The sequence below is a fragment of the Trachypithecus francoisi genome, unplaced genomic scaffold (genome assembly GCF_009764315.1).
Source record: "Trachypithecus francoisi isolate TF-2019V2 unplaced genomic scaffold, Tfra_2.0 Lachesis_group2, whole genome shotgun sequence".
In the NCBI taxonomy this organism is placed as follows: Eukaryota; Metazoa; Chordata; class Mammalia; order Primates; family Cercopithecidae; genus Trachypithecus; species Trachypithecus francoisi.
This window is the reverse complement of record NW_022681465.1, coordinates 160,000,397-160,025,524: the sequence shown is the minus strand read 5'-3', so window position 1 is coordinate 160,025,524 and position 25,128 is coordinate 160,000,397. Positions and strand designations below refer to the sequence as shown.

Genomic DNA, 25,128 nt, shown 5'->3' with positions numbered 1-25,128 from the left:
AAATTCAGGGAATGGAATTCTCATACATCAGAGTGGCTGGAACTCAAGGGATGACAGATACGACAGATGAGACTAGAAATGGCCACAGGGGCTAGTTCATAGTGGCCTTCTACATATACTGAAGAGCTGACTTTATTCAGAGGACAGTGAGGAAATAGTAAGCATTCTAAGGCCAGGTTTGTGCTTTTGGAAAGAGCTCACTCTGGCTGCTCTGATAAACAAGAAGACCAGTGAGGAAGTTGTGAAACTCTCCTCTGCAAGAGAATGGTGGCCAGCCAGGCGTGGTGGCTGTGGAATCTGTGATACCTGTGGGAAGTGGGCTCAGCCCAGGGACTGCCTTTGGACCCCCCAGCACTGGCACCATACCTACCCTGGGTCCTAAGGTAGCCATGCCTCTCTGGCTTTGCTTCCCTAGCAGGGGCTGCAGTGCTTGCCCACTCCCTGCCCACAGCATGGCCTGGGAGCAGCTAAGACTGGGGCCAGCCCATCCCACGTTGATTCCTGAAAGTGTTGTCAGTGCCTGTTATGGAGGCTGGGCCCACGAGCGGCAGGCTTCCCTGGCAACTGGGCTGACCTGTCTGCTTTTCCATTGCTCACTGGTTTTTGGTTCACTGTAGGGTGTGAGGGGTGGGCAGCTGCTGGCCTCCAAGTCCATAGCTACCCATGTTGTGCCCTGTTCACAGGGACCTCTAAGGATGTACATCATCACACATTCACACGCAAGCACCAGGATTTGCTTTTTTCGGCAGCTTTTCCCTTCCTGGCTTCCTTTTTGAGTGGTGGGAGTAAAATAAAAAGCAACTAGGGGGCAGGCGCAGTGGCTCATGCCTGTAATCCCAGTACTTTGGGAGGCCGAGATGGGCAGATTACTTGAGGTCAGGAGTTTGAGACTAGCCTGGCCAACATGGTGAAATCCTGTCTCTACTAAAAATACAAAAATTAGCTGGGAGTGGTGATGCACCCCTGTAGTCCCAGCTACTCGGGAGGCTGAGGCAGGAGAATCACTTGAACCTGGGAGGCAGAGGTGGCAGTGAGCTGAGATCGCACCACAGCACTCCAGCCTGGGTGACAGAGCCAGACGCTGTCTCAAAACAAAAACAAAAACAAAAACAAAAAAAACTGGGCTCTGTGGGCTCTGGTGGTTGGGAGGAGGAGGGAAGGAAGCAAGTACCAGGGTGAGCAGGATGGATGAATGGCTCTCCCCAGAGGAGCGGCGGCACACAGAGTTCTGGAGTCAGACTCAATAGAGAGCCAGTTTTGAGTCCACTGCCAACCACCTGGCTGACTCCAGGCAGGTTACTTCACTGATGAAAGCCTCAGTTTCCGTGTCTATAAATCAGGGGTAGAAGCAGAGGAAAAGAGGCTCAACATCACTCATCGCTATAGGGAAATGCAAATGAAAACCATAATGAGGTACCACTTTGTACCCTTAAAGATTGCTACTACAAAACAAACAAACAAAAAGAAAAAAAAAAACACCAGAAATCCACTTTGGGAAGCCAAGGCAGGAGGATTGCTTGAGGCCAGGAGTTCAAGACAGCCCTGGGCAACATAGCAAGACCCCATCTCTAAAAAAAAAAAAAAAAATTAGCCAGCATGAGGGCATGTGACTGTAGTTCCAGCTTCTCAGGAGACTGGGGCAGGAGGATCACTTGGGCCCAAGAGTTCGAGGTTGCAGTGAGCTATGACCATACCTCCGCACTCCAGCCTGGGTGACCCCACCTCTAAAAACTTGTTTTTTTTTTAAACACAGAAAATAATAAGTGTTAGTGAGGATGTAGAGAAATTGGAACCCTTGTTCATTCCTAGTGGAAGTGTAAAATGGTGCAGCCACTACAGAAAATAATATCATGGTCCCTAAAAAAATTAAAAATTAAAAAACTAATTCTGGATATATGTCCAAAATAATTGAAACAGGGCCTCAAACAGACATTTGTGCACCATGTCTATGGTAGCATTATTCACAACAGCCAAAAGGCGAAAGCAACCTGAGTGTCCTTCCACAGACAAATGGATAAACATAATGTGTTATATGCACACAAAGGACGATTATTCAGCTTTAAAAAGGAAGGAAATTCTGATACATGCTACAACATGGATGAACCTTGAGGAGACTACACTTAGTGAAATAAGCCAGTCACAAGACAAACTATTGTCTGATTTCACTTCAAGAGCAGTCACACTCACAGAAACAGAAAGTAAATGGTGGTTGCCAGGGACTGGAAGAAGGAAGGAGCAGGGAGTTGTTTCATGGGTATAGAGTTTCAGTTTTGTAAGATGAAAATAGTGTTGGAGATTGATTGCACAACAGTGTGAATGCTTCTGAACTGTACACTTACAAATGGCTAAGACGGTGAATTGTATATTATGTGTACTTTATCTCAGCTTTCAAAATGGGGATACTAAGAGAAGCCGCCTTATCTGAGTTGTTGGGAGGACTCAGTGAGAGAATACCCCACGCCCCATCTGGCGGTGGCCAGCACAGAGTGTGGCACCAGTAAATGGGCTTCCTAGGTGGGTGGTAAGGAGTGGTAAGGGCAGGACCTCAGCACCCTCTTTGCCTTCTACACTGGCTGGGCACAGTGGGCATGGTGGGAGCTGTTCTAAAGTCCAGATTGTGGCCTGTGTAATAGGTGATGGGACCTGCTGGAGGCCGAGCCCCTCTCCCCACAGTGGCAGTTCCAAGGCTCAGAGAAAGGAACATAAGTCCAAACCCATACTGACTTGGCCAGTGCCAGTGGACAGGGCCAAGCCCAGGGCCCCTGAGCAGGTTCTCTGCATCCCAATTGGCACAACACAGGTAGTGGGACTGTCCTCAGATTTTGTCTCTGCCTTCCACCGCTGTGCCAGGATCGCCCAATGGGCATATCCTTAGGGACAGACAAGTCTGCCTGAACTGCCCCCCAACACCTCTTCACAGGAGGACAGGGTTAGCCGGGAACCAAGGATGGCATGCTCTGCTGTAGAAATGCCTTTCATAGTATGCCAGGAGGTAGCAATAAGGTGTCTGAGTTGGGGTTTGCATGAGTGCATTCGTCTGTGTGTGTACATGTGTATAAGGGTCTTCAGGGGTTGATTGTGAAGTCCAAGTTTTCATCCTGTGCAGTTACTAAGAGTCAAATTATTATTATTGTTATTATTATTTTTTTTTTAGATGAGTTTCATTCTTGTTGCCCAGGGTGGAGGAGTGCAATGGTGCCGTCTTGGCTCACTGCAACCTTTGCCTTCCGGGTTCAAGCAATTCTCCTGCCTCAGCCTCCCAAGTAGCTGGGATTACAGGGGCCCACCACGACACCCGGCTAGTTGTTTGTTTGTTTGTTTGTTTGTTTGTTGTATTTTTAGTAGAGATGGGGTTTCACCATGTTGGCCAGGCTGGTCTCGAACTCCTGACCTAAGGCGATCCACCCGCCTCGGCCTCCCAAAGTGCTGGGATTACAGGAGTGGGCCACCGCACCTGGCCATTATTTTTTAACTTTATTTTGAAATAACTTTAGATTTAGAGAGAGGTTTGAAAACAGTACAGAGATTTCATACATACTCTTTATCCAGCTTTCTCTGATGTTAACAATTTAAATACGCATTATGCATTTATCCAAACCAGGAAATTAACATTGGTTACAATAGTAATAACTGGACTACAGACTTCGTTTGAGTTTCACCAGTTTTTCTGCTACTGCCCTTTTTCTATTGCAGGATCCCATCCAAAATCCCATGTTGTATTTAGTTGTCATGTCTCAGTCTCCAATCTGTGACTGTTCCTCAGTCTTTCCTTCTCTTTCATGATCTTGATATTTTTCTGAGTATTTTGATGAATGCTCCTCAGTTTGGGTTGGCATGATTTTTCTCACAATTAGATTGCGTTATGCACTTTTTGGTAATGATACCATAGAAGTGATGCATTCTCTGGGCATCGTGCCATTGGGTACATGATGCTGATGTGTCTTATTACTGGTGATGTTAACCTTGATCATTTGTCAAGTTGGTGTCTGCGGAATTTCTCTGCTATAAAGGTACTATTTTTTCTTCTGTCACTAATAAATATCTTAAGGGAGGTACTTCGAGATTATACAAAATCGGCCGGGCGCGGTGGCTCACGCCTGTAATCCCAGCACTTTGGGAGGCCGAGGCGGGCGGATCACAAGGTCAGGAGATCGAGACCACGGTGAAACCCCGTCTCTACTAAAAATACAAAAAATTAGCCGGGTGTGGTGGTGGGCACCTGTAGTCCCAGCTACTCGGGAGGCTGAGGCAGGAGAATGGCGTGAACCCAGGAGGCGGAGCTTGCACCACTGCACTCCAGCCTGGTGGACAGAGCAAGACTCTGTCTCAAAAAAAAAAAAAAAAAAAAGAGATTATACAAAATCCTGTGTCTCCTCAAATTTCTATCCACTGATTTTAGCATTCATCACTAGGCCTTGACTGAAACAACTATTACTGCAGTTTGCCTAGTGATGATTTTGCATTTTCTGATTCCTTCAACATTTATTAATTGGAACTCTTCCAAGAAGAAGAGCTTCCCCTCTACATCTATTTATTAATGTATGCAGTTGTTAACTTATATCAGTACAGGTTCATACATACTTATTTTATTTCATCAGTTATAAACTAATGCTATCGGTCTTTATTTTGTTGCTCCAGTTATTCTAGCTCAAACCAAGTTTTTTTCACTTTAAGGATAAAGAATGTAGATATCCAGGGTAAGGGCCTTTGTCTGTCTCTGGAGTCAGGGCTAGAGGCATCTGTGTTTGCCCCTGCGGGAGGAGTGCCAGTCATACCTCGTTGCTAAGTTTTCCATTGGGCAGTAGTTGAGCAGGAACACGAGCAGGGACTGGTGGGACCTGGGTTGGGACTGAAGCTTCTGTTGGGGAAGGAAGGGCCCCAAGCAACCCAGAGTGTCTGATGCTGGGGTCCTCGTCCCTGAGACCTACTGCAGGGGTCAGATCTCAGTCTCCATGGGCATGGCCCTTCATATATAGCCCTCAGGGCCAAGACCTCAGAGAGAAGAGGCCCTGTGTGTAAGGAAGCCCAGCAGCCTCCTGCCCTGAGGCTAAAGAAGCAGGAAGGGCAACAAATGCCCTGCTCTGGAGAGGGCCTAAGTTCATTTGCAGGGCCACAGGGCAAGCAGCAGAGGTAATCCTGGCTGGTGGCCAGGGGCTAAGCATGGGCTGGCCTTTGCCTCAAGCATGTCCTCTTCTCCCATGGAACATCATTAGGATGTTGACCTTCCCATCAGTCCATGGGCTGGGAAAACTGAGGTAGTCACCTCTAAGCTGGATACCACTTCTGCCAGGTCTTGTGCTCCAGAGGCCCTGGGGGAACCTTGTATATTAAGGACCAGCCTTCTTTGCAGGCCACCAGTGATCTAAGACAGGGCTGCTGCCACACCATAGAGCCTCCTGTCCTCTTCGGCAGCTGGGCTGCATCCTGTAGGAGCCCATGAGTGGAGCTGCTGGTAGCCCACTGGTAGTGGAGCTACGGAGCCTCCAGCAAAGGGCCTGGACCTCTGGTGGCACTAGCCTTGTGCTTTCCTGGGAACTGGGGTCAGGGCCTGAACAGCAGTAAGACTTACTGATTCCCCATCCATAGCCCAGAGGCGAGCCAGGTTATGTGGAGGAAGATAGGGCCTCTTCCCCTGCTAACAGGGAGCTTCTGGGAGGCATTGAGAGCAGCAAGCAAGGGAATAATGAAACAGACTAACCCTCACGTGTGGCTGCCACTATGTGGGACTTCACTTAGCCACTTAGCGGCTTTCAAGGATGCACCTCCCCTGGGGTCTGGGTAGGCCTGGACAAAAGGGGAAAACCTTTTGTGATAGGCAGGTTTGTGGAATTTGTTTCTATCAGGCCTGCAGGCGGCCCTGGGACATTGCTTGCAGTTGTGAAGACTGTCAAGATAGCCTGAATATTAACCAAGTTAATCATCCAAGTCCATACTTGGAACTGTCCTCTGGCAGATTCCAAAGGGGATAAGGTGTGGGGGCCTCTGGCTCCAGCCAGCCCAGCGAGACTTCTATTTCCAGTCAATGCTTCAGAAAGTAGATCTTGCCAGAGAGCAGATAGAGGAGACTCAGGGGCTTCCCCTTGCTCTGGCCTGAATGTGCTTCCCTGTTTGTTTATCAGCTGCCTCACCCCAAACTGTTTGCCTCCCTGCTGTGTTCCTCTGACAACAGCCATCAGGATCTCAGAATATGCTTTTGTTCAGAGGCTGCTTCACCCACACCTCCTGCCAAGTTTCTAGATAAACAGACTTTGCCCATCCCTCTTGGTGGGCAGCAGAACTCTCAGGCAGAGTCCAAGGTGGCATTTTGACAAAAACAAGGCTTTGGCAGGACTGGTCAGGGGGAGCTGCAGGTACCTTGGGCCTCTAGAAGAACTGCAATTCCTCCCTTATGGCAGGCTGCATTCAATTTAGGTATAAGGCTAATATAGGTCTGCCTTGTTTTCTAAAGCTGTGTTGTGGTTTTATGCATGTCTCTGGGGTCTAAAAGAAAGGCAAGGATCCCCATTTGGAATGGAGAAGGTGTGGAGAGAATGGACATTCTGGGGAAAGGCTGGAATGACCCACATGCTCTAGCAAGAAGCACAGACAGTCCAAGGCTAGTGGCTCCCCCTCAGTGTTTGCAAGACTGGAGGGCAGGTTCAGGCAGCACCTTCCAGAGCTTCCCCTCAGTGTTTGGTGACTGGCACAGACACGATGCCATTTGCTCATGTTTCCCTAATACAGACTGGTAGAGCGGTGATGGATCCATTGTCAGGATGCAAGGGGCACAGCCACATCCCTGAGTGACCCTTCTCCCTCCCACAGCCCCTCCACTCCCATCCCTATCTTCCCACTCAAACTCACTGGTGGTTCTGCATTGGTTGAGCCTCCAGTGATCACAGAACTCGTCAGTGAGGCTTTTCCATCTGTGGTAGCTTTTTCTTTACCTCTAATCTAAAGAAAGAAAGATACTGAGAACATTTTAAGGTTTAGCAGCCTTCTGGCTTAGTTATTTGTAAATGAAAATATGAGTAGAAGAATTAGATAAACCACAAAATGGGAGAAAATATTGGCAAATCATATATCTGATAAAGGATTTGTACGTAGAATATAAAAAGAACTCTTACAACTCAGTAATAAAAAAGACAACCTGATTTAAAAATGGATAAAATCATTTGCCCGTTTTGGAGAATAGACATTTTCCCAAAGAAATACAAATTAATCAGCACATGAAAAGATTCTCAGACTTAGAAGATAGCAGTGTGAGGAGCGCCAGCGCCATAGACCAGCTCCCCAGTGAAACAGCCATAGCTGGTGAAAATACACACACAAACACACACATTTACAGTCTCTGGAAGTTGTCCTAAGGGCATACATTTATTCAAGAAAGTCAACTATATCTTGCAAGAACAGTGGAAGTCTATGATATTTGAGTCACAACCCCTTCAGCCCTCCCTTTCCCCTTCCTCCCAGCACAAGAAAAATGGAAGTTCCACCCTAGGTGGGTATGGCCAAGAAAATAGAGTTCTCTCTCCCATCAGCTTCCAATGAAGGGCTACAGCATCCCACTAAGAGGGACAACCAGTGCCAATCCCCCACCCCATCCCTGTATTCTCTTAACTCCAAACTACAGAAGCTAAAATCCTCGTACGTGCAACCAGGGGATCATAGGTTCCCATCCTCCACCCACCCCCTATTCATATAGTAGAGACTCTAATCCAGGTGCCACAAGTTGAGAATATTAGAGCCTTGATTGCCCTTATCCCAGGTCATTCATAGGGCAGAGGTTCAACACCAAGCTCCCACTTCCACTCAGTGTCCTACTCATAATGTAGGGTTATCATTCTGAGATAAACAGGCCACTTTCCCTGCCTACCTCTCTACAACAGAAACTCAGAGATTTTGCCCAGAAGGGAGAGATACTCCAAAAGAACAGAGTTCTAAAGCTGTCCCCACAGGAATGAACTTTATTTGAAATAGAGTGTGTGAAAGGACAGCCTAAGATTGCTCTCAAGAACAATGGAGAATTTAGTGGTAAGCAACTAAGAGGATTCTGGTAACTCCATTAGAGCAATAAGTGAACCATAATGCAGCTAATTTACCAGGAAAAAACAGAAAACAAACAAACAAACAAAACGAGAAAGAGACCGCTGAGAGCAGCCCTTCAAACCTTATAGACTTGCCTCAAAAACTACCACTGTAAAGGGGCTTGACATCAATTGGATTAGACTGTGGGACAATATATGCCCCCAGGGCATTATTGAAATGAATAAGGCAATTGGCTAGCAATTAGTGAAGCTAACAGCTGGGTGTGATACCAGCAGAGACAGACAGCTTAACAGAAAGATCAGTCCGGGCTGGGTGGCTCACTGACTCACACCTGTAATCCTAGCACTTTGGGAGGCCAAGGCGGGTGGATCATCTGAGGCCAGAGTTTGAGACCAGCCTGGCTAACATGGGGAAACCCCATCTCTACTAAAAATACAAAAATTAGCTGGGCGTGGTGGCAGATGCCTGTAATCCCAACTACTCAGGAGGCCGAGGTAGGAGAATTGCTTGAACCCAGGAGGTGGAGGTTGCAGTGAGCCAATATCATGCCACTATATTCCAGCTTGGACAATAGAGTGTGACTTCATCTCAGAAAAAAAAAAAAGAAGAAGAAAAATCAGGGAAATGGGGGTGGAAGAATGTGACAGTACCTAATTTCTACAAGATTTATTTAAAATGTCCAGTTTTTAACAAAAAAATTACAAGATATGCAGAGAAACAGAAAAATATGACCTATATATGGGGGGAAAATGTGGGCAACAGTAACTGCCTGAGAGGGTCCACATGTCAGATTTTAACAGACTTTAAAGCAACTATTATAAATATGTTCAAAGAATGAAAGGAAGTCATGCTTTTAAAAGTATGATGATAATATTGCATCAAATAGAGAATACCAACAAAGAGAGAAAAATTACATTTATATTTTCAAAGCTGAGACAGACATGATGGCATGTGCCTATAGTCCCAGTTACTCAGGAGGCTGAGGTAGGAGGATTGCTTAAGCCCAGGAGTTCAACCCCAGCCTGGGCAACAGAAAGAGACCTTGTCTCTTAAACAAACAAACAAACAAACAAACAAACAAAAGAACTGAATAGAAATTCTGGAGTAAAAATGTACAATAATTAAAATTAAAAAGTAACTCAAGGGCCTTAACAGAAGATTTGAACAGGCAAAAGAAAGAATCAGCAAACTTGAAGACAGAGGATTGGAAATCATGCAATCCAAAAAACACAGGAAAAGGGAATGAAGAAAATGTATAGAGTTTCAGAGAAATGGGGAACACCATTAAATATAGCAATATATGCATAATGGAAATACTAGGAGAGGAGAGAGAGAGAAAAGGGCAGAAAAAAATGCTCAAAGAAATAATGACTGAAAACTTCCCAAATTTCGTGGAAAACATTAATCTACACATTTCTGAAGCTCAACAAACTCCAAATAGAATAATCACAAAGAGATTCACACCCTGATACATCATGGTGAAACTGCTCAAAAAAAAAAAAAAAAAAAAAAGACAAAAACAAAGGGAAAGTTCTGAAAGCAGCAAATATTTGACTAGGCACATACAAGAGAACTCCAGTAAGATCAACGTTTGACTTCTCATCAAAAACAATAAAGGACAGAAGGCAGTGGAGTGGCATATTCTAAGTGCTGAAGGAAAAAGAAACTGTCAACCAAGAATCACGCATCCAACAAAACTGTCTTTCAAAAATGAGATAAAGAAATTCAAAAATACACAAAACTTGAGAGAACTGTTTCTAGCAGTGATGTCTTACAAGAAATATTAAAGGAGGCACTTCAGGAATAAATTTAACCAAAAATTTGCAAAATGTATACTTTAAAAACTATAAAATGTCATTGAAAGAAATTCCAGAAGCCCTTAAAAAGTGGGAAAGCAGCCGGGCATGGTGGCTCATGCCTGTAATCCCAGCACTTTGGAAGGCCAAGGCTGGTGGATCACGAAGTCAGGAGATCGAGACCATCCTGGCTAACATGGTGAAACCCGTCTCTACTAAAAAATACAAAAAATTAGCCAGGTGTGGTGGCGGGTGCCTGTAGTTCCAGCTGCTCGGGAGGCTGAGGAAGGAGAATGGCATGAACCTGGGAGGCGGAGCTTGCAGTGAGCTGAGATCGCGCCACTGCACTCCATCCTGGGCCACAGAGCAAGACTCCATCTCAAAACAAAAAACAACAACAACAAAAAAAAACCGTGGAAAAGCATCCCATGTTCTGTTCATGGAGCAGAAGACTGATTGTTAGTATGGCAGTGCTCTCCAAATTGATCAATAGAGTCAATGCAAAAGATGTTCAATATTAGTAATTAGAGAAATGCAATCAAAACCACAATGAGATACCTCTTTACACCCACTACGATGACAAAAATTAAAGACACACAATAACAGTACTGGTAGGAATGTGGAGAAATTGAAACCCTCATTCATTGCTATTGGGATTGTAAAATGGTGTAGCCACTTTGGAAAGCAGATTAGGAGTTCTGCAAAAGGTTAAGTGTATACTTACCATATGACCCAACAATTTCACTACTATGTATATACGCCAAAGAAATGAAAATATGTACACACAAAAAGTTGTATGTGAATGTTCACAGCAGCATTATTCATAGTAGCCAAAAACTGGAAATAACCCAAATACTTATCAACTGATGAATGGATCATTGAAAATGTGGTAGACCCAAACCGTGAAATAACTATATATGGTTGTTGTTGTTGAGACAGAGTCTTGCTCTGTTGCCCAGGCTGGAGTGCAGTGGTGTAATCTCAGCTCACTGCAACCTCCACCTCCTGGGCTCAAGCAACTCTCCTGCCTCAGCCTCCCAAGTAGCTAGGATCACAGGCACATGCCACCATGCCCAGCTAATTTTTGCATTTTTAGTAGAGACAGGGTTTCACCATGTTACCCAGGCTGGTCTTGAACTCCTGACCTCAGGTGATTCACCCACCTTGGCCTCCCAAAGTGATGGGGTTGCAGGTGTGATCCACCGCACCCAGCCCAAACCATGGAATATTATTAAACCATAAAAAGTAATGAAGTACTGATACACTGCACAGTGACACAGATGGACTTAGAAAAGAAGCTAAGTAAAAGAAGCCAGTCACAAAAGACTATATATTGTATGATTCCATTTATATTAAATGTACAGAATAGGCAAATTCATAGAGACAGAAAGTAGATTAGCGGTTTCCAGGGGCTAGAGGAAGAAGAGAATGAGGAGTGACTGCTAACAGGTATGGGTTTTCTTTCAAGGGTGATGAAAATTCTAAAATCAGATCATTGCTGATAGTTGCACAAGTCTGTGAATATACTAAAAATGACTGAATTGTATACTTTATAAGAGTAAATGTTATGGTGTATAAATTATATCTCAATAAAGTTGTTACAAAAAAGTAATTAACTAGCCAGGTTTGTTTTTGTTTTCCTTTGTTTTGTTTTTTCAGATGGTCAAGGAATTCCCAGCTTTAAGTCACAATCAAGTGACAAAGATAGAACTGGGGTGGATGTGTAGTCCATTATTAACTACTACTTCTTACTTTTCTCTGGAATAAAGGATAACTATGAGAGGATACTATATAAATCAATTTTTTATTCTTAAAAGGACCATTGCTAATTTTTCACTCACAGTCATCTCTGGGATTGAATTCCATTTATAAAATCCCTTTTACAAGAGCTTTTCTAGCTTTTAGTAATGGGCTGGAATAATTTTTATTTCTTCGAATTTCTTTCTCTTAGTCAGATTTAAGTGTAACCTGCTTTGCTTATTCACCCATGTGTTCCAAGTCATGATTTTGCTCAGGACAAATAAAATGCTCTACTAGTATGAGGCTGGTAGAAGGGGAACTACTATTTAATGAGGCCTGTAATGTGTCTGACGCTCCACTGACATTTCCCATCCAATGCACACAGCAAACCCAGGAGCAGGTATTATTGTCATCTTTTTGAAGGTGAAGAAGCAGGCTAATAGAGGTGAATGGATTGCCCAACATCACATAGTCCAAAGTTGCAGACCCTGAGAAAGCCTGTGTTCTTTGCTGAACACCAGTCTACCTTCCAGTGTTCTCAGTTCCGTGCAGGTCAGATGGGGTTCACTTATCTTTATGGTCCTTTATAGCTCTAGTAAAAACTAAAACTGCCGGACCTCGGCTACTTGGAGAGTTAGTTCAAGGCTGAGGGTGATTTTCCAAGTGCAATGTGTGATACTCCTCAGCCCAAGAACCACATTTTCCAGGCTGATTTTCTATGACTCCTAATTAATTGTTCAATATTCATTCAACAATTTGCTAAGCACCCACTGCGTGCCTAGCACTGTGCAAACACAAGTCATCTAAAATACGATTATACAGATTATTCAGGTTTTAGAACTCTGTCCTTCTGCTGGAGGGTGGTGCAGAGGGGGTGCCTCTTTCCTCTCTAGTCAAAGAGCGAGGGTGAAGTGGCCCAGAACAGGGCCCACTCTACCCAGGGCTGCTGGTCTCATGCATGCACATGTGCACATCTGTTCTGTAAAGTATGCTTGACCTTGAGCTTTGTGAGGGCCGGGACCTTGTCTTTCTTGTGCCCCACACAGAGCCTGGCCTGGAGCAGGTGCTCAATGTCAGTTGAATCAATGATTAAGCTTTTTTTTTTTTTTTTTACCAATTCACTAGGAGAACTTGGGCTGGTTGCTTTATTGCTCTGTGCCTTCGTTTCCTCATTTGTAAAACGAGGATAAAAAGAGTACCCATCTCACATGGCAACCCTGAGATCCCCTGAGATAATACATGGCACTCAGTGAGCACTCCACACACTGTTACTGTCTTTCCCATTACTCCCTTTACTACAGGGAGGCATGGAGGTGGCACATCCCTCTATGCCAAGAGTGACCTCCCATCCCCTATTACCTTGTCCCCTGGATTTTTGTTTCTTAAATTAGAGCTAAAGGCCACGTGGCCCAGTTACATGGAGCTTATTCTGCTCTGTTGTGAGAAACTTGGTCTGGGACCCTGCTGATGGGACAGACATAGTAACCCTGGGAGGCCCCATCAGAGGGACAGGGAGAGGGGAGGTAAGCTATGTTTCAGAAATGTTAGGGTTTGACTTGAAAGCACAGCCCCAAAGCAATGCCAGCCAGTTGCTCACCAGGACATCCGCCATTAGCCTCTGCGCTGGTCATGTGTATGTATGCGTGTGTGTGCATGTGTGTACAAACTTGTGCAGGGACCCACAGGGACAGTTCTGTCCCATCAAGGAAGACACTGTCTCCCACTGGGCCCACCATGTCACTGTTAACCACAGGGAGGTTTTGTGGCCCTGGCTAGTGGGGACCCAAGACATATCCCTCAAATCTGAAGGGCCCAGGGGCAAGCAGGGCCTGGTTTCCAAGAAAAGCCCTTTCTAAAGGGCCCCTCTTAGGACTGGCAGCTGATTTACTGGACTCTAGCCCTTTGCTCCAGGTAGAACTTCATCTGCCAATCCTGTGTCCTAATATCAGGCCCCTCACAGCTTTCCAAAAAGACACTTTCGGCACCATAACTTCCCAAAGGAGAGCCCTGCCCTAGAGTCAACCATGGGCAGCCATGCCGTCTAGCTGCCTTCCCCTGCTGGTTGTAAGCAGGGTCTCCAAAGGCAGATAGCACCCTGCGTGGGCTTGGGGCAAATGGCCACTGCGTGTGCATGGCTCTTCCTGTGCTGCATGATGCTAACAGGGTTTCTTGGGACCCTCTTCAGGGAGGGAATGGGATTGAAAGCCATCAATGCAGAGCCTACATTGGAGAAGGAAGGAGAATGATGGGAGCTGGCCCTCACCTCACCCCTCTTCCCAGTGTCCCCATTCAGAACTCCTGCCTCTGCTTCATTTCCTGGAGAACGGGTTTGACCCCCTACCAGGGCCAGCTTCATGGGCATGCAACTGTGCAGTCACACAGAGCCCCACACTTGGTTTCAGTGCTTTGCCATTGCTGTATTGAAATTCTTAATAATTTTTGACCAAGGAGTTCTGCATTTTCAGTTTGTCCTGGACCTTGCAAATTAAGTAGTCAGTTCCCAGTCCCACCCTTTGCTCATGCAATGCCTGGCTCCACATCTAACAGCCTTCCTTTCCTTTCTGTCTCTAAATCCTATCTATCCTGCCCTAAGGCAAAGTCCAGACAGAGAAATATTTGAAAAACTACAAAGGAGAGCACATTATATTTGAAAGAGCTTTTCTGCTTAACTGCAGATGGAATGATGATGGTTGGCATGTTAATACCTCTACCAATCTTGAGTTCTTCTTGGCTCTGTCCAAGGCTAAAGGCTGTGATGGAGGCCTTCTACTCCTAGTCCTGGGTAATTGTCTCCTGGTGTCACATTCTTTGAAGAAGTGTAGGGCATCATATTTAATAAGCTCATTTTGACCTGCCTTAGAGAGTACAGGTCCAAGCAGGACACTGGTACAAGATTGGGTTCTGAGGCCCAAGGAGGTATCTATCCTGCTGATTTACTTGCTGTGACTTCAGACAAATCCCATTCTCACAGTCTCAGTTTAATCTTCTGCAAAATGGGTCACACCACATCATGAGGCTTTGGGGCCTCAATTGCTCATCTCTCTAAGTCAGAAGCAGATCCCAAGCTTTTAAATGAAACTTTGGACAGTTATTTTTGGAGGTAGATGGCCACGAATGCAGGCACACGGGCTGTTTACCACTTCTGGTCTATGCACTGGCAGAACACATTAATCTGGCTATACAGTTTTAGAGGATTCATTTCCCTTTCTCCTGAAGCCCATGCAGGAGCCCCAGGTAAGGCAATCTTCCTGTAGGTACAGTCTCAGATTTATCCTTGGATTGTGCCTGAATGGCAGAGTGCTGAGTTCCTGGCCCAGCTTATTTTTCTTCTGCAGAGCTGTGTTGGGCGTTGCCTGTGGCCAGCATTGTGAGCACTGTGAGAGGCGGCCTCATGAATCTTGCTATTGTCTCTAGGACAGGGCTATTCTCGAGGACATTATCCTCAGCATAACAGAGTGGCTCCTTTGTGGAAGAAGCACATAGGAGAGACTTCTTTCGGATCTCAGTATTCTTTACAACTGTGCTTCTGCGAACAAGTGAACTACTTTGGATACTGTAACCCTTCTGAGAACTGAGCTGCTGGGATACACAGAGCCAGTTTTGGAGCCCCGTCTGGCAAGCAGGCAGGCCCGTGGACAGGATAATCTAGGGTCAGTCTTACCCCAGGCTTGGTTTTTGCAACTTCCCCCCTCTTTATTTTCCATTTGCCCCAATTCCCTTAGCTTTTTGTTTTACATTTTTCTCTTGTATGTGTCTTTATAAACACCTCTGTCTGCTGCAGAATGAGGTGTGATTTAAATATGTGAGTTTGTGCTTAAATCCACACTTTCAAGGGAGTTCTGAGGATTCAGAAGGAATTGTTTGGCAGACGCTATAAAAGCAGCCCCACCCAAGATGGCACTCGGGCTGGGTGGGAGGCAGGAGTCCTCCCTCCAGACTGGATCATCTTGCCACAGACAGCAGCCCCCAGAACCCAAGCCCGAAGTGCTCATTGGCATCTGTTTATTTATTTATTTGTTATCAATAAATGAAAGGTCACTAAACACACTTTGAAATGTTTGTCACCTCCCTTGATTTTGCTTAATTGACTTAAGTCAAACTGAAACTCTGACTGAAACTCTCATTTTGTAGAGGCACTGGCAGGGACTTGTTAGGGCAGCGGCAGCCCACAGGCCCTAGGGAATGGGAGGGACCATACTTCTGGAAAGGCCGTATGGAAAGGAGGGTGTAGGGATGTAGGAGGGGAGCCAGGGAGCCCTGGAGAGGAGGAAGTAGGCCCCAGAATGATGGGGCCCTGAATGAGGTCACAAGCTTGCCCGAGGCGTGAGTGGACCAGGGACCACATGATTTTTTGGAGGGGTCTGCTCAGAAAATAAAGTCACAGAGCTCCTGGAACCACTTGCACTTTTCAACAAGGGAAAAGAAATTTTACTCCTGGACTAAGTGGCCGTGCCCTCTGCCCTGCCCTTTAGGCTTTTCAAACACCTCCCCTCTGCACTAGGCTGGCTTCTGAAGATGCAGTGCCACCTTTACTTTGGACTGCCTCACAGCTGAGGGGTCACCAGTCACAGCCATGGCCTCGGCTGACTTCTTGCTATGTAACATGAGCAGAGTAGGAGCATCACCCTCCCTTTCCTAAGAGGATCCTGAGTTTCAGGGAGGGCAGTGACCTGCCCCATGTTACTCACCCCAGTCCCGGCACAGGCCAGTCAAACCCAGGGCTGCAAGGCCTGTGCCCTTTGCACGAAGGCAATATCCTGGCACAGGGGAGGAGAGTCTGCCTGGCAGCCGTGCTAACATTCCCTCGGAGCTGGGCTGGGGTTGAGGTCTGCCTTGGGGCTGGGCTCATGCTTCATGCTGTCTTCCTTGGCAGTGGAATCTGGTGTGTGAGGACAACTGGAAGGTGCCCCTCACCACCTCCCTGTTCTTCGTAGGAGTGCTCCTCGGCTCCTTCATTTCCGGGCAACTGTCAGACAGGTAAGGACATGGGAGGGGAGGAAGGTGGGATGGTGCCCCTTGTCAATCACTGCCTATCTTGGGGCTGGACTGAATTCAGGGTATTTCTACCCAGAGAAAGGGAGGACCCTCAGGCCACTGATTCAGTGATAGGAGTAGCCCTGCTGTCTCCTATTCACCCTGTCCTCAGTCCCCTTCACCTGGACACCCTTTTGTTCCATTCCCTCAGCCTCATACTCCCAGGGCTTTGGCCAGTGGTGGGGAGGGGCCACTGACCCCACTGGAAGGTGGGGTCCTCATACTACAGACTCCTTGACAAAACATGACGCTGCCATCACCACTGCCCTCCCTGCTCCACCACCACCTCAGGGGCAAGGGTGGATGGCACAGGAACTGTCTGCAAACAGCCAGCAGCCACACAGTGAGCCCCAATTGTGCACACACTGCTGCTGTGGCTTGGACCCTGGCTGGACACTGAGGCCACAGAGCTGACGCGGGTTCGGGGCCTCATAGACCTTACAGGCCTGAGGAGGCAACGTCACAGCCCCGGGAGACAGTGCTCCACAGGCCCCTGGATGTGCTGTGGTGACCAGTGCAGGAAGTTGGGGGTGCTAAATAGCAGTGTTGGGGAAAGCTTCCCAGCCCAAGCCAACAGCCAAAGACCTGAGTTTGGAAAATGGGGCAGGAAAAGCTGTTTTGCTCACACCTGTGCTCCATTCTACCCACTGATCACTACCAGAATGTGAAGGTAACACTTAAACCACCTTCAGTGTCACTGAAAGACATTGCTGAAAGCTACACCTTCCCACAGAGCAGTGGTTTGCAATTTTGGTTGCGTGCTACTCATCTGGGAAACTCCAAAATCCTAATATCCAAACTGTATCCCAAAATCTTGGGAGGTGGGGTGCTGGCATCAGTATTTTTTCCAAGCTCTCTAGGTGATTCCAAGTGCAACCAAAGTTAAAAACCACTTGCAGAGTGACTCTTAGTTCTGGATTTACAGAATTTTCATGTTGCTGATTCAAGAAATATCTGCAATCTATGCTGTACCCACTTTCCAGAAATGTGCTGGTAGCGTCTATCTGTGGCTCCTTCTAAAGAGCATATTTCCACACAGTCCTTGCGTATGCTGCTCCGTGCTTTTGAGGCATGGTGACTCCACAGGAAGCTGAGAATCTCAAAAGCTATCTCCTGAGCAGACAGATGCCTGAGACCTCACCAAGGAGGAAGATGGGAGGGTGTGACAGGAAAAAAAGTCTGCCAGAGCCCTGAAAAAACACTAAGTCTGCATTGATGCCTGACTCAGGGCTTGTAACACACCTTGGCAACCTATACATCTCATGTTTTCGGTTATACTGCATTCTCTAGGTTTGGCAGGAAGAACGTTCTCTTCGCAACCATGGCTGTACAGACTGGCTTCAGCTTCCTGCAGATTTTCTCCATCAGCTGGGAGATGTTCACTGTGTTATTTCTCATCGTGGGCATGGGCCAGATCTCCAACTATGTGGTAGCCTTCATACTAGGTAGGAATGGCTTCTGGGACACGGGGTACTTCCCTCCAACCCTCTGAAAGGCCCAGAAAGAACAAGTCATTGGGCCATTGGGCTGTGCTTCCAAAGCCTTTGGATATATGTGTGTTGGGAGGGAGCTCTTGGAGCAAGTCAGGGGCAAGGCAGGCACTCACAGGGAGCCACCTCTGTGCTGAGCCCTGAAATATGGTGAGGAAGAGCTGGAGCCATTAAGAACCAGCTGCACAACAGCTGAGACACATTCTCAGGAGCACAGGGCTTAAGAGAGGCACAGAGGAGGACATTTTAGGGGAAGGGCAGCCTGAGGATGTCTTTGATCTGAGTTGTATAGGCTTGAGACTTCTTCCTGGTTGCCTGTGAAGGGACTTAGGGTAGTCACTGTGGCCAGTACACAGGTGAGGAGGCTCATGCAGACAGGGGGTGTTCAGTGCCAGCCCGCCATCACTGGGCCGATCTGGCCTTGCCCTGAGTCAGAGCCCACCCCAGAGTCTATCAACTAAGCACAGGACAAGCCTCCCTGCACTGATAGTAGCTCCATCTGCTTTCAGGCTGCGTGAGGAAGACTCATCAGCTACAAGGTCATGAGGAGGTCCCTAGGGCCCTCAGCAGCTTTTCCTGGGAGGGAGTTAGGTGAGCTCCAGGCAAGTTGATGAGGGTCATCCACAGGAGTGAGAGAGTGTGTTCTCTGAGCCCAGCGAATGGGCAAATAAGAGAAGCAGAGGTGAGGGGTATCTCTGGGATAGTAGACACCAGTTCCCATCATCTCTAGGGTGATAATATATTCTAGGTGGCTCAATACCATCCCAATTTGTCTCTACTGTCACAGCATCATTATTAATACTCCTTTAATAGAAGTCTAATGATTCTTCTTGCCTCAAAAGTCCGAATCTGGTTAGGTGACTCTGATTGCTTCTTAAGAGTCTGAAGGACTCATTGGCTTTGGAGATGCTGTGCTGTCTTAACTAATGGTGTGTACACCTTCTGTCAAGTTGCCAGGATGGAAATATTCCAACTCTACTCCCTTAATTATTTCCAAAGAGCCCTGTGCCATGGGCTCAGCCTCAGTGTCTGCAGAGTGGGGGAGGGAGGAGAGAAGGTGGGAAGAACATGCTGGAGCCACATGGTCCCAGCAGATAGCACACTCTCCAGCAGGCCCCAGCGGGAGGAGGCTGCTCCCCTTCCTGCAGGGGGAAGGAGCGGGGTAAGATTTTCTTGAAGATCTTTTGTGTAGAGGGCACAGGGAGCTTCAGGCCAGTGTTGTTGGAAACTGGAGGTTGGAAGATCTTAGGACAGAAATTACAACCTCCTAGTCCCCAGTGGCTCCAAGAACACAAGGCAAAGCCTATTGTCTTCATGTTCAAAGTCCCCAGAATCCATCTTCCGTGTGATGATCCTCCCTAAGCCTGAAAAACCCAACATGTGGCTCTGCTTGGGCCAGACACATACCAAAAACCAAACAGGCCTCCCCAAAACAGAAGACTGTGACCAGCAGGCCCATATCCCAGGAGGACCTGAAGGACCATCTGGAACAAAAGGGCAGAGAGTCACGGTGAAGCCAGAGAAGCTCTCTCCGTGGGAATGGGAACAAGGTGGGACTTGTGCCAGGTGGTGGCATCCCCAGTTCTATAGAATGGGCAGCATTGAGATCTGCCTTTTCAGTGGCACAGTGTGCTTCTGGGGCCTCCAGGCCTTCCCTATGTGAGTGGGTGAGGCAGGGAGAGCATACCCCAGGCTTCCTACAGGAAAGGGCTGCCCCCTGGCTCTGACACTATCATCTACTCTCCTCCCACCTCCCCATGCAGCGTGTGGTCCCACATGCAGGGTGAAGAAGGGTAAGAGGGCCGAGGGGAAAGTAAGGCCATGGAAGATCAGTCAAGCCAGCAGTCAGTACGTAAGACCCTGGGTGCAGCAGCCTCGCTATCAGCCGGGATCCAGGCCTCTGAGGGCTTGCTATCAGCCTGGGGCCAGGCCTGTTGTAGGGTGCTATGGGAGCCTCTACAGTGATAGTTTTACTCCATTGTGCGCTGCAAGAAATTGCTGGCTTTTGTGTCCTGGTATGAGACTCACTGTGTTGGGTTCTCAGGTCTGAAAGTTTAAGTGTCCCCGAAAACCAGCCTGCTCTGGAATGGCTGGACACCCCAGTCAGCGCCTGGGGTTGGGGGACACAGTACAAAGACAAAGTGGCTGCTAGCTTCCCTACAGTGCAGCAGCGCTCTCTGGTGTTTCTGGGATAAAATAGCCTAATTCCAGGTTGTATTTGACTAAAATAAACCAGAGGGTGTGGTCTGGGCTGAGGAGTTTGGTAAGTGCCTTTGCTTCCGCCCTCTGGCCCTAAGGAAGAGTTGGCAAAACTCTGCATGATAATTTCACATTAACTTGGGAAGCCAAATTCCTCCCACTGTCAAAGCAGTGCAGAAATGAGTCCTTGTTTTGTGCTGCTTTTTAAAAATGATCAAGGCTGCCAGAGTCATAGCTAGAAAAGAGAAAGACAGAACAGTGCTACCCAACACAGCATAAAGCAGACATGCCTGGAAGTGATGGTGTTGCCGGAATGATGCTGGTTTAGGAGGAAATGACCACTTGGGACCAAGGGCACTAACCCTACCCATGCTCCAGCTCCCCTCACAATCTTCTACTGTTGCCCAGAAATAATGCCCTCCACCTGTCAACGGCCTTCTGGGTAGAATACCATCAGTAGCCTCTCTTATCCCCCATAACTAGCTGCTTAAACACAAAAAGTTAATTATCTCCTGTCTTGACTGATTCATTAATTCAGTATTTTTCAGTACTTCTAACATCAACCTCCCATGTGACATTTCCTTGGGCATGCTGAACCATTTAAAGCTTTGCTTCCTCTGATGTCTAGCGGTTCCTCCTTTTGATAGGTGTGTAAGTGATGGCATCTTCCTTTACAACTCTGGCTACCAGGAAGCTCGGGCAAATTTGAAATGTAACTACATCAATGATGCAGCTTTTACCAGCCATATATGTGTGTATGTATATATATATATATATATAACTGGTTTTAAATTGAAAAGTTGAAATATAATTTTGTCTTAGCCTGTTTGGGATGCCATAACAAAATCCTGTAGACTGGGTGGTTTAAACAACCGAAATTTATTTCCCACAGTTGTGGAGGGTAGAAGTCCAAGATCAAAGTGCCAGCAGGGTTAGTGTCTGGTGAGGGTTCTCCCGTTGGGTTGCAGATGGCTGCCTTCTCTCTAAGTCCTCACATGATCTTTCTTCTGCTCAAGTGCTCAGAGAGAGGGAAAGCAAGAGAGAGCAAGCCATAGAGAGCTCACTCTCTGGTGTCTCTTCTTGTAAGGACACTAATCCTCTATCCTATCAGGTCAGGGGATCAATGTATGAATAATGGAGGGACACAAACATTCAGTCCATGACAGATTTGCATACCATGATATTCACACTTTTAAAGTGTATAATTCAGTGTTTTTTAGTATATTCACAAAGTTGTACAGCCATCAACACTATCTAACTCCTCATCACCCTGAAAAGAAACCCTATACGAATTAGCAGTCATTTCCCTCTTCCCTATGCCCCTGGCAACCACTGATTTACAGTCTTCCTTTAATGGATTTCCCTATTCCGCACATTTGATATAAACAGAATCATATATTATGTGGCCTTTGTGACTGACTTCACTTGTTTTCAAGGTTGATCCATGTTGTAGCATGAATTAGTATTCCGCTGGATGAAGATTTCGGTCATCCATTCATCAGTCATTGAACATCTGGGTGTTTCTACTTTGGGGCTGTTACGAATAATGCTATGAACATTGGAGAATAAGTATTTTTGTGGATATATGTTTTTAATTCTCTTGGGTATAAGGCAGGAACTCTGCTAGGCCCTGTGCTGATTCTATATTCAACCTTTTGAGGAACTGCCAAACTGTTTTCAAAATAGTCAGCTGCATATTTTTGTTCTTTTCAGCAAGGCACAACTTTTTACTTTTCTTTGTATCTTACTTTAATGTTACCATTTTTTTATTGTATTTAAATTTGAAGTTGCCTCAAAATTTCCAAGGGATGAGCTGGCATATAAATCCATAAACATGATGCAGAAATTTGCTGGCATACCTTATTTGCATTGCACCATGAGAGGGAAGAACTGCGGGGACCCAGGGAAGAGCAAGAACTCACGCCTGTCTATTCACAAGGAGCTCACTGCCTGGTTGTGTCTCTGCAGCCAATGCAGCTGTCACTGTGGACATGGGGACATGGGTCAAGGGAGTGGGGCACATATTACTGGGTATATACAGAAATAGGAAATGTTACTTTTGACTAGAGTGATTGGTGCAGAGAGAGGGGAAGCCCTGAGCAGGGGAACATCTGTTAAGCCCTGAAGAGGAGTTCTGCTGTCTTCACTGGCCTTTTTGCATCAAAGGCATTGTACTTTCCATCATTCCCCTGACATGTAGCACATTTCAACTGCTTAACCAGGATAAAGAATAATTATTACTGAGCACCTGCCACATGCCAGATACCCTCCTAGGCACTTTACATACATGGTCTCAGTCTTCATAATAATATCTCCACAAATGAGGGTTTATTATAGTCTCTCTAGTAGCAACTTAGCATCAAGGAACCCAGGCTCTCCCCTTGCCAGATGGAGGACACTCCTAGCCCAGGGTTCCTGGCTCTTACCTCATATCCTGGTAGCTGCACTACAGTCTCGTTTCTTGAGCTAGGGTCTACTTAGAGCCTATGTTGGTCATTTATGAAGGTGCACGTCCTGCCTCTGTGTGGAATGGGCCCGGCAGGTACTGCTCTACAGTTCCTGGGGCAGGTACTGCTCTACATGGAAGGGAGCCTGGCCCTCTCTAAGTCACCCCTCTAGGAGAGAGTGCTCAGATTCAGATGGGTGTGACAGGTGGTGGGCAACACTCCTACGGCTATCCTGGCCCTCATCCTAGCCAGGCCATGTCCCTTTGGCTTAGACGTCAATGTTTCACTCCCAGGAGAAACTCAGAGGCCCAGCCAGACCAAGACCAACCAGGCTTTGCCCTAGAAGCAAAGCAGACAGAAGAGGCAGATAGAGCATAGGGGACCAGGACAGGGATTCCCAGTCAGCACAGCAGGAGTCACCACTGTCATCTGTTTCACTGCCACATGGAAAGCTCGTGGCAGCTGCAGGCCATGAAAGATCTATATAATCAGGCTTCTCTCCTAGCATTCCTCAGAGGGGGCTGGCTGGCCTCCAGTGACAAGCCCAGGAAGGGAAAATGCAAATCCACTTCTGAAAGGGGGTTAAGGTGGGTGGATCACCTGAGGTCGGGCGTTCAAGACCAGCCTGGCCAACATGGCAAAACCCCATCTCTACTGAAAATACAAAAATTAGCCGGGCATGGTGGCAAGCGCCTATAGTCCCAGCTACTTGGGAGGCTGAGGCAGGAAAATCATTTGAACCCAGGAGGCAGAGGTTATAGTGAGCTGAGATTGCATCACTGCACTCTGGCCTAGGCGACAGAGCACAAGTCTGTCTCAAAAAAAAAAGAAAGAAGAAAAGAAAAAAGAAAATTGTAAAAGTGAAATCAGGATATGGCCTTACCCATCTCCCCTCATGTCTCTATTGGAATCTCAGTTGAAGAACTGCTTTAAAAGGCCAAGTCATGCCCTCAGTAATTTTTTTTTTTTTTTGGAAGGTAGACCAGTATCCATAGAGCAGATAAGGCTTGAATCCTGGTGCACCACTTATTATGTGCATGAATTTAGGCAACTGGCTTTAACTCTGAAGTCTCAGCCAATTATGTATAAAGTAGGAAGAATATTAGTTTTTGTTTTTGTTTTTGTTTGAGATGGAGTTTTGCTCTTGTTGCCCAGGCTGGAGTGCAGTGGCATGATCTCAGCTCACTGCAACCTCTGCCTCCTGGGTTCAAGTGATTATCCTGTCTCAGCCTCCCAAGTAGCTGGGATTACAGGCGCATGCCACCATGCCTGGCTAATTTTTGTTTTCTTAGTAGAGACGGGTTTCATCATATTGGTCAGGCTGGTTTCGAACTCCTGACCTCAGGTGATCTGCCTGCCTCGGCCTCCCAAAGTGCTGGGATTACAGGCATAAGTCACTGTGCCTCACCTGGAATATTAGTTTTTATATAACTGGTGTGAAGGGTCAAAGAGATAATATATGTGAACACTTAGCCTGGAACCTGTCTCAAAGTACCTACTCAAAAAAATGCTAGCTGCGATCCTGTTTAAGGAAGGGTGACTGCCTAAAAGTCAGAGAGCAGAAAGTAGGGCTAAAAAGGAATTGTTTCAATTTGTACCATCCATGCTGTCCACAGGAAGGCAAAGAGAGAGACCCACAAAGTCTCTGTCCCCAACATGCACTCTGCAAAGTTGTATAACTGTTCTGGTCTGAGACTCACACTTAGAGAGGGAAATTATCCCGGAACCCAGTAGTGTAACTTCTCTTTTCTTAACAAGGTCATGAAGGTAGGATAAAGCTCCTCTGGCCTCACAATTCTACAAGATTCTCACTTGATCCTGCACACTATCTCTTTTCCAAAATCAAGCCCTCTGCTGCTTCACTTCTGAATCTCTGCTTAAGAATAAAGCATCCTCTATTTATTTCCACATCATAATCACAGCCAAAGGGTTTAGAAACCAGTGCATAGCAGGAAGGTCATTAATGAGGTCAGAAAAGACCGGGAAATCATACTCATGATCCTCAAAGAAGTCAGGCCCTATCCTTGGAAATGGGTTTATAGGCTGAGCAATGCTCTGGGTGGTTAGGACAATTGTCTCCAACATGGGATGCAGGAGGCACAAAGTACTGGCTGTTTCTATCAGTCCGGGTTTTTAAATGGCCTCTCGAGAGGGACCCACTAAGGCAGATCTCTCAGTTATGAACAGTGAGGGAGAATGAGTGGGGTGGGTTGGGAACAGGTAGATGGTAAAATGAGAAACCAGCCAACATAGCAATTTTGCTGCTTCTCTGGAATGAGCTCTTAATCCCTTCGCCTGTGCCTAGAACATATAAACATGATTGAGAAAATCTCTCTTGAAAGGCAAGCATGAATGACCTTTGAATTACCTGTTTTGTATCTTCTGGGTCACTTC

At 46.6% G+C, this 25,128-nt stretch overlaps 1 protein-coding gene across 1 annotated transcript in view; it reads left to right on the top strand.

Annotated features, from left to right (window-relative positions):
- LOC117065898 (solute carrier family 22 member 4) overlaps positions 1-25,128 on the top strand; it is a 50,122-nt gene that overhangs the window by 2,660 nt on the left and 22,334 nt on the right. The window contains exons 2-3 of the mRNA XM_033181300.1: positions 16,438-16,541; positions 17,889-18,043. Of these exons, the coding sequence (XP_033037191.1) occupies positions 16,438-16,541; positions 17,889-18,043 (259 nt within the window). The remainder of the gene's footprint in view (positions 1-16,437; positions 16,542-17,888; positions 18,044-25,128) is intronic.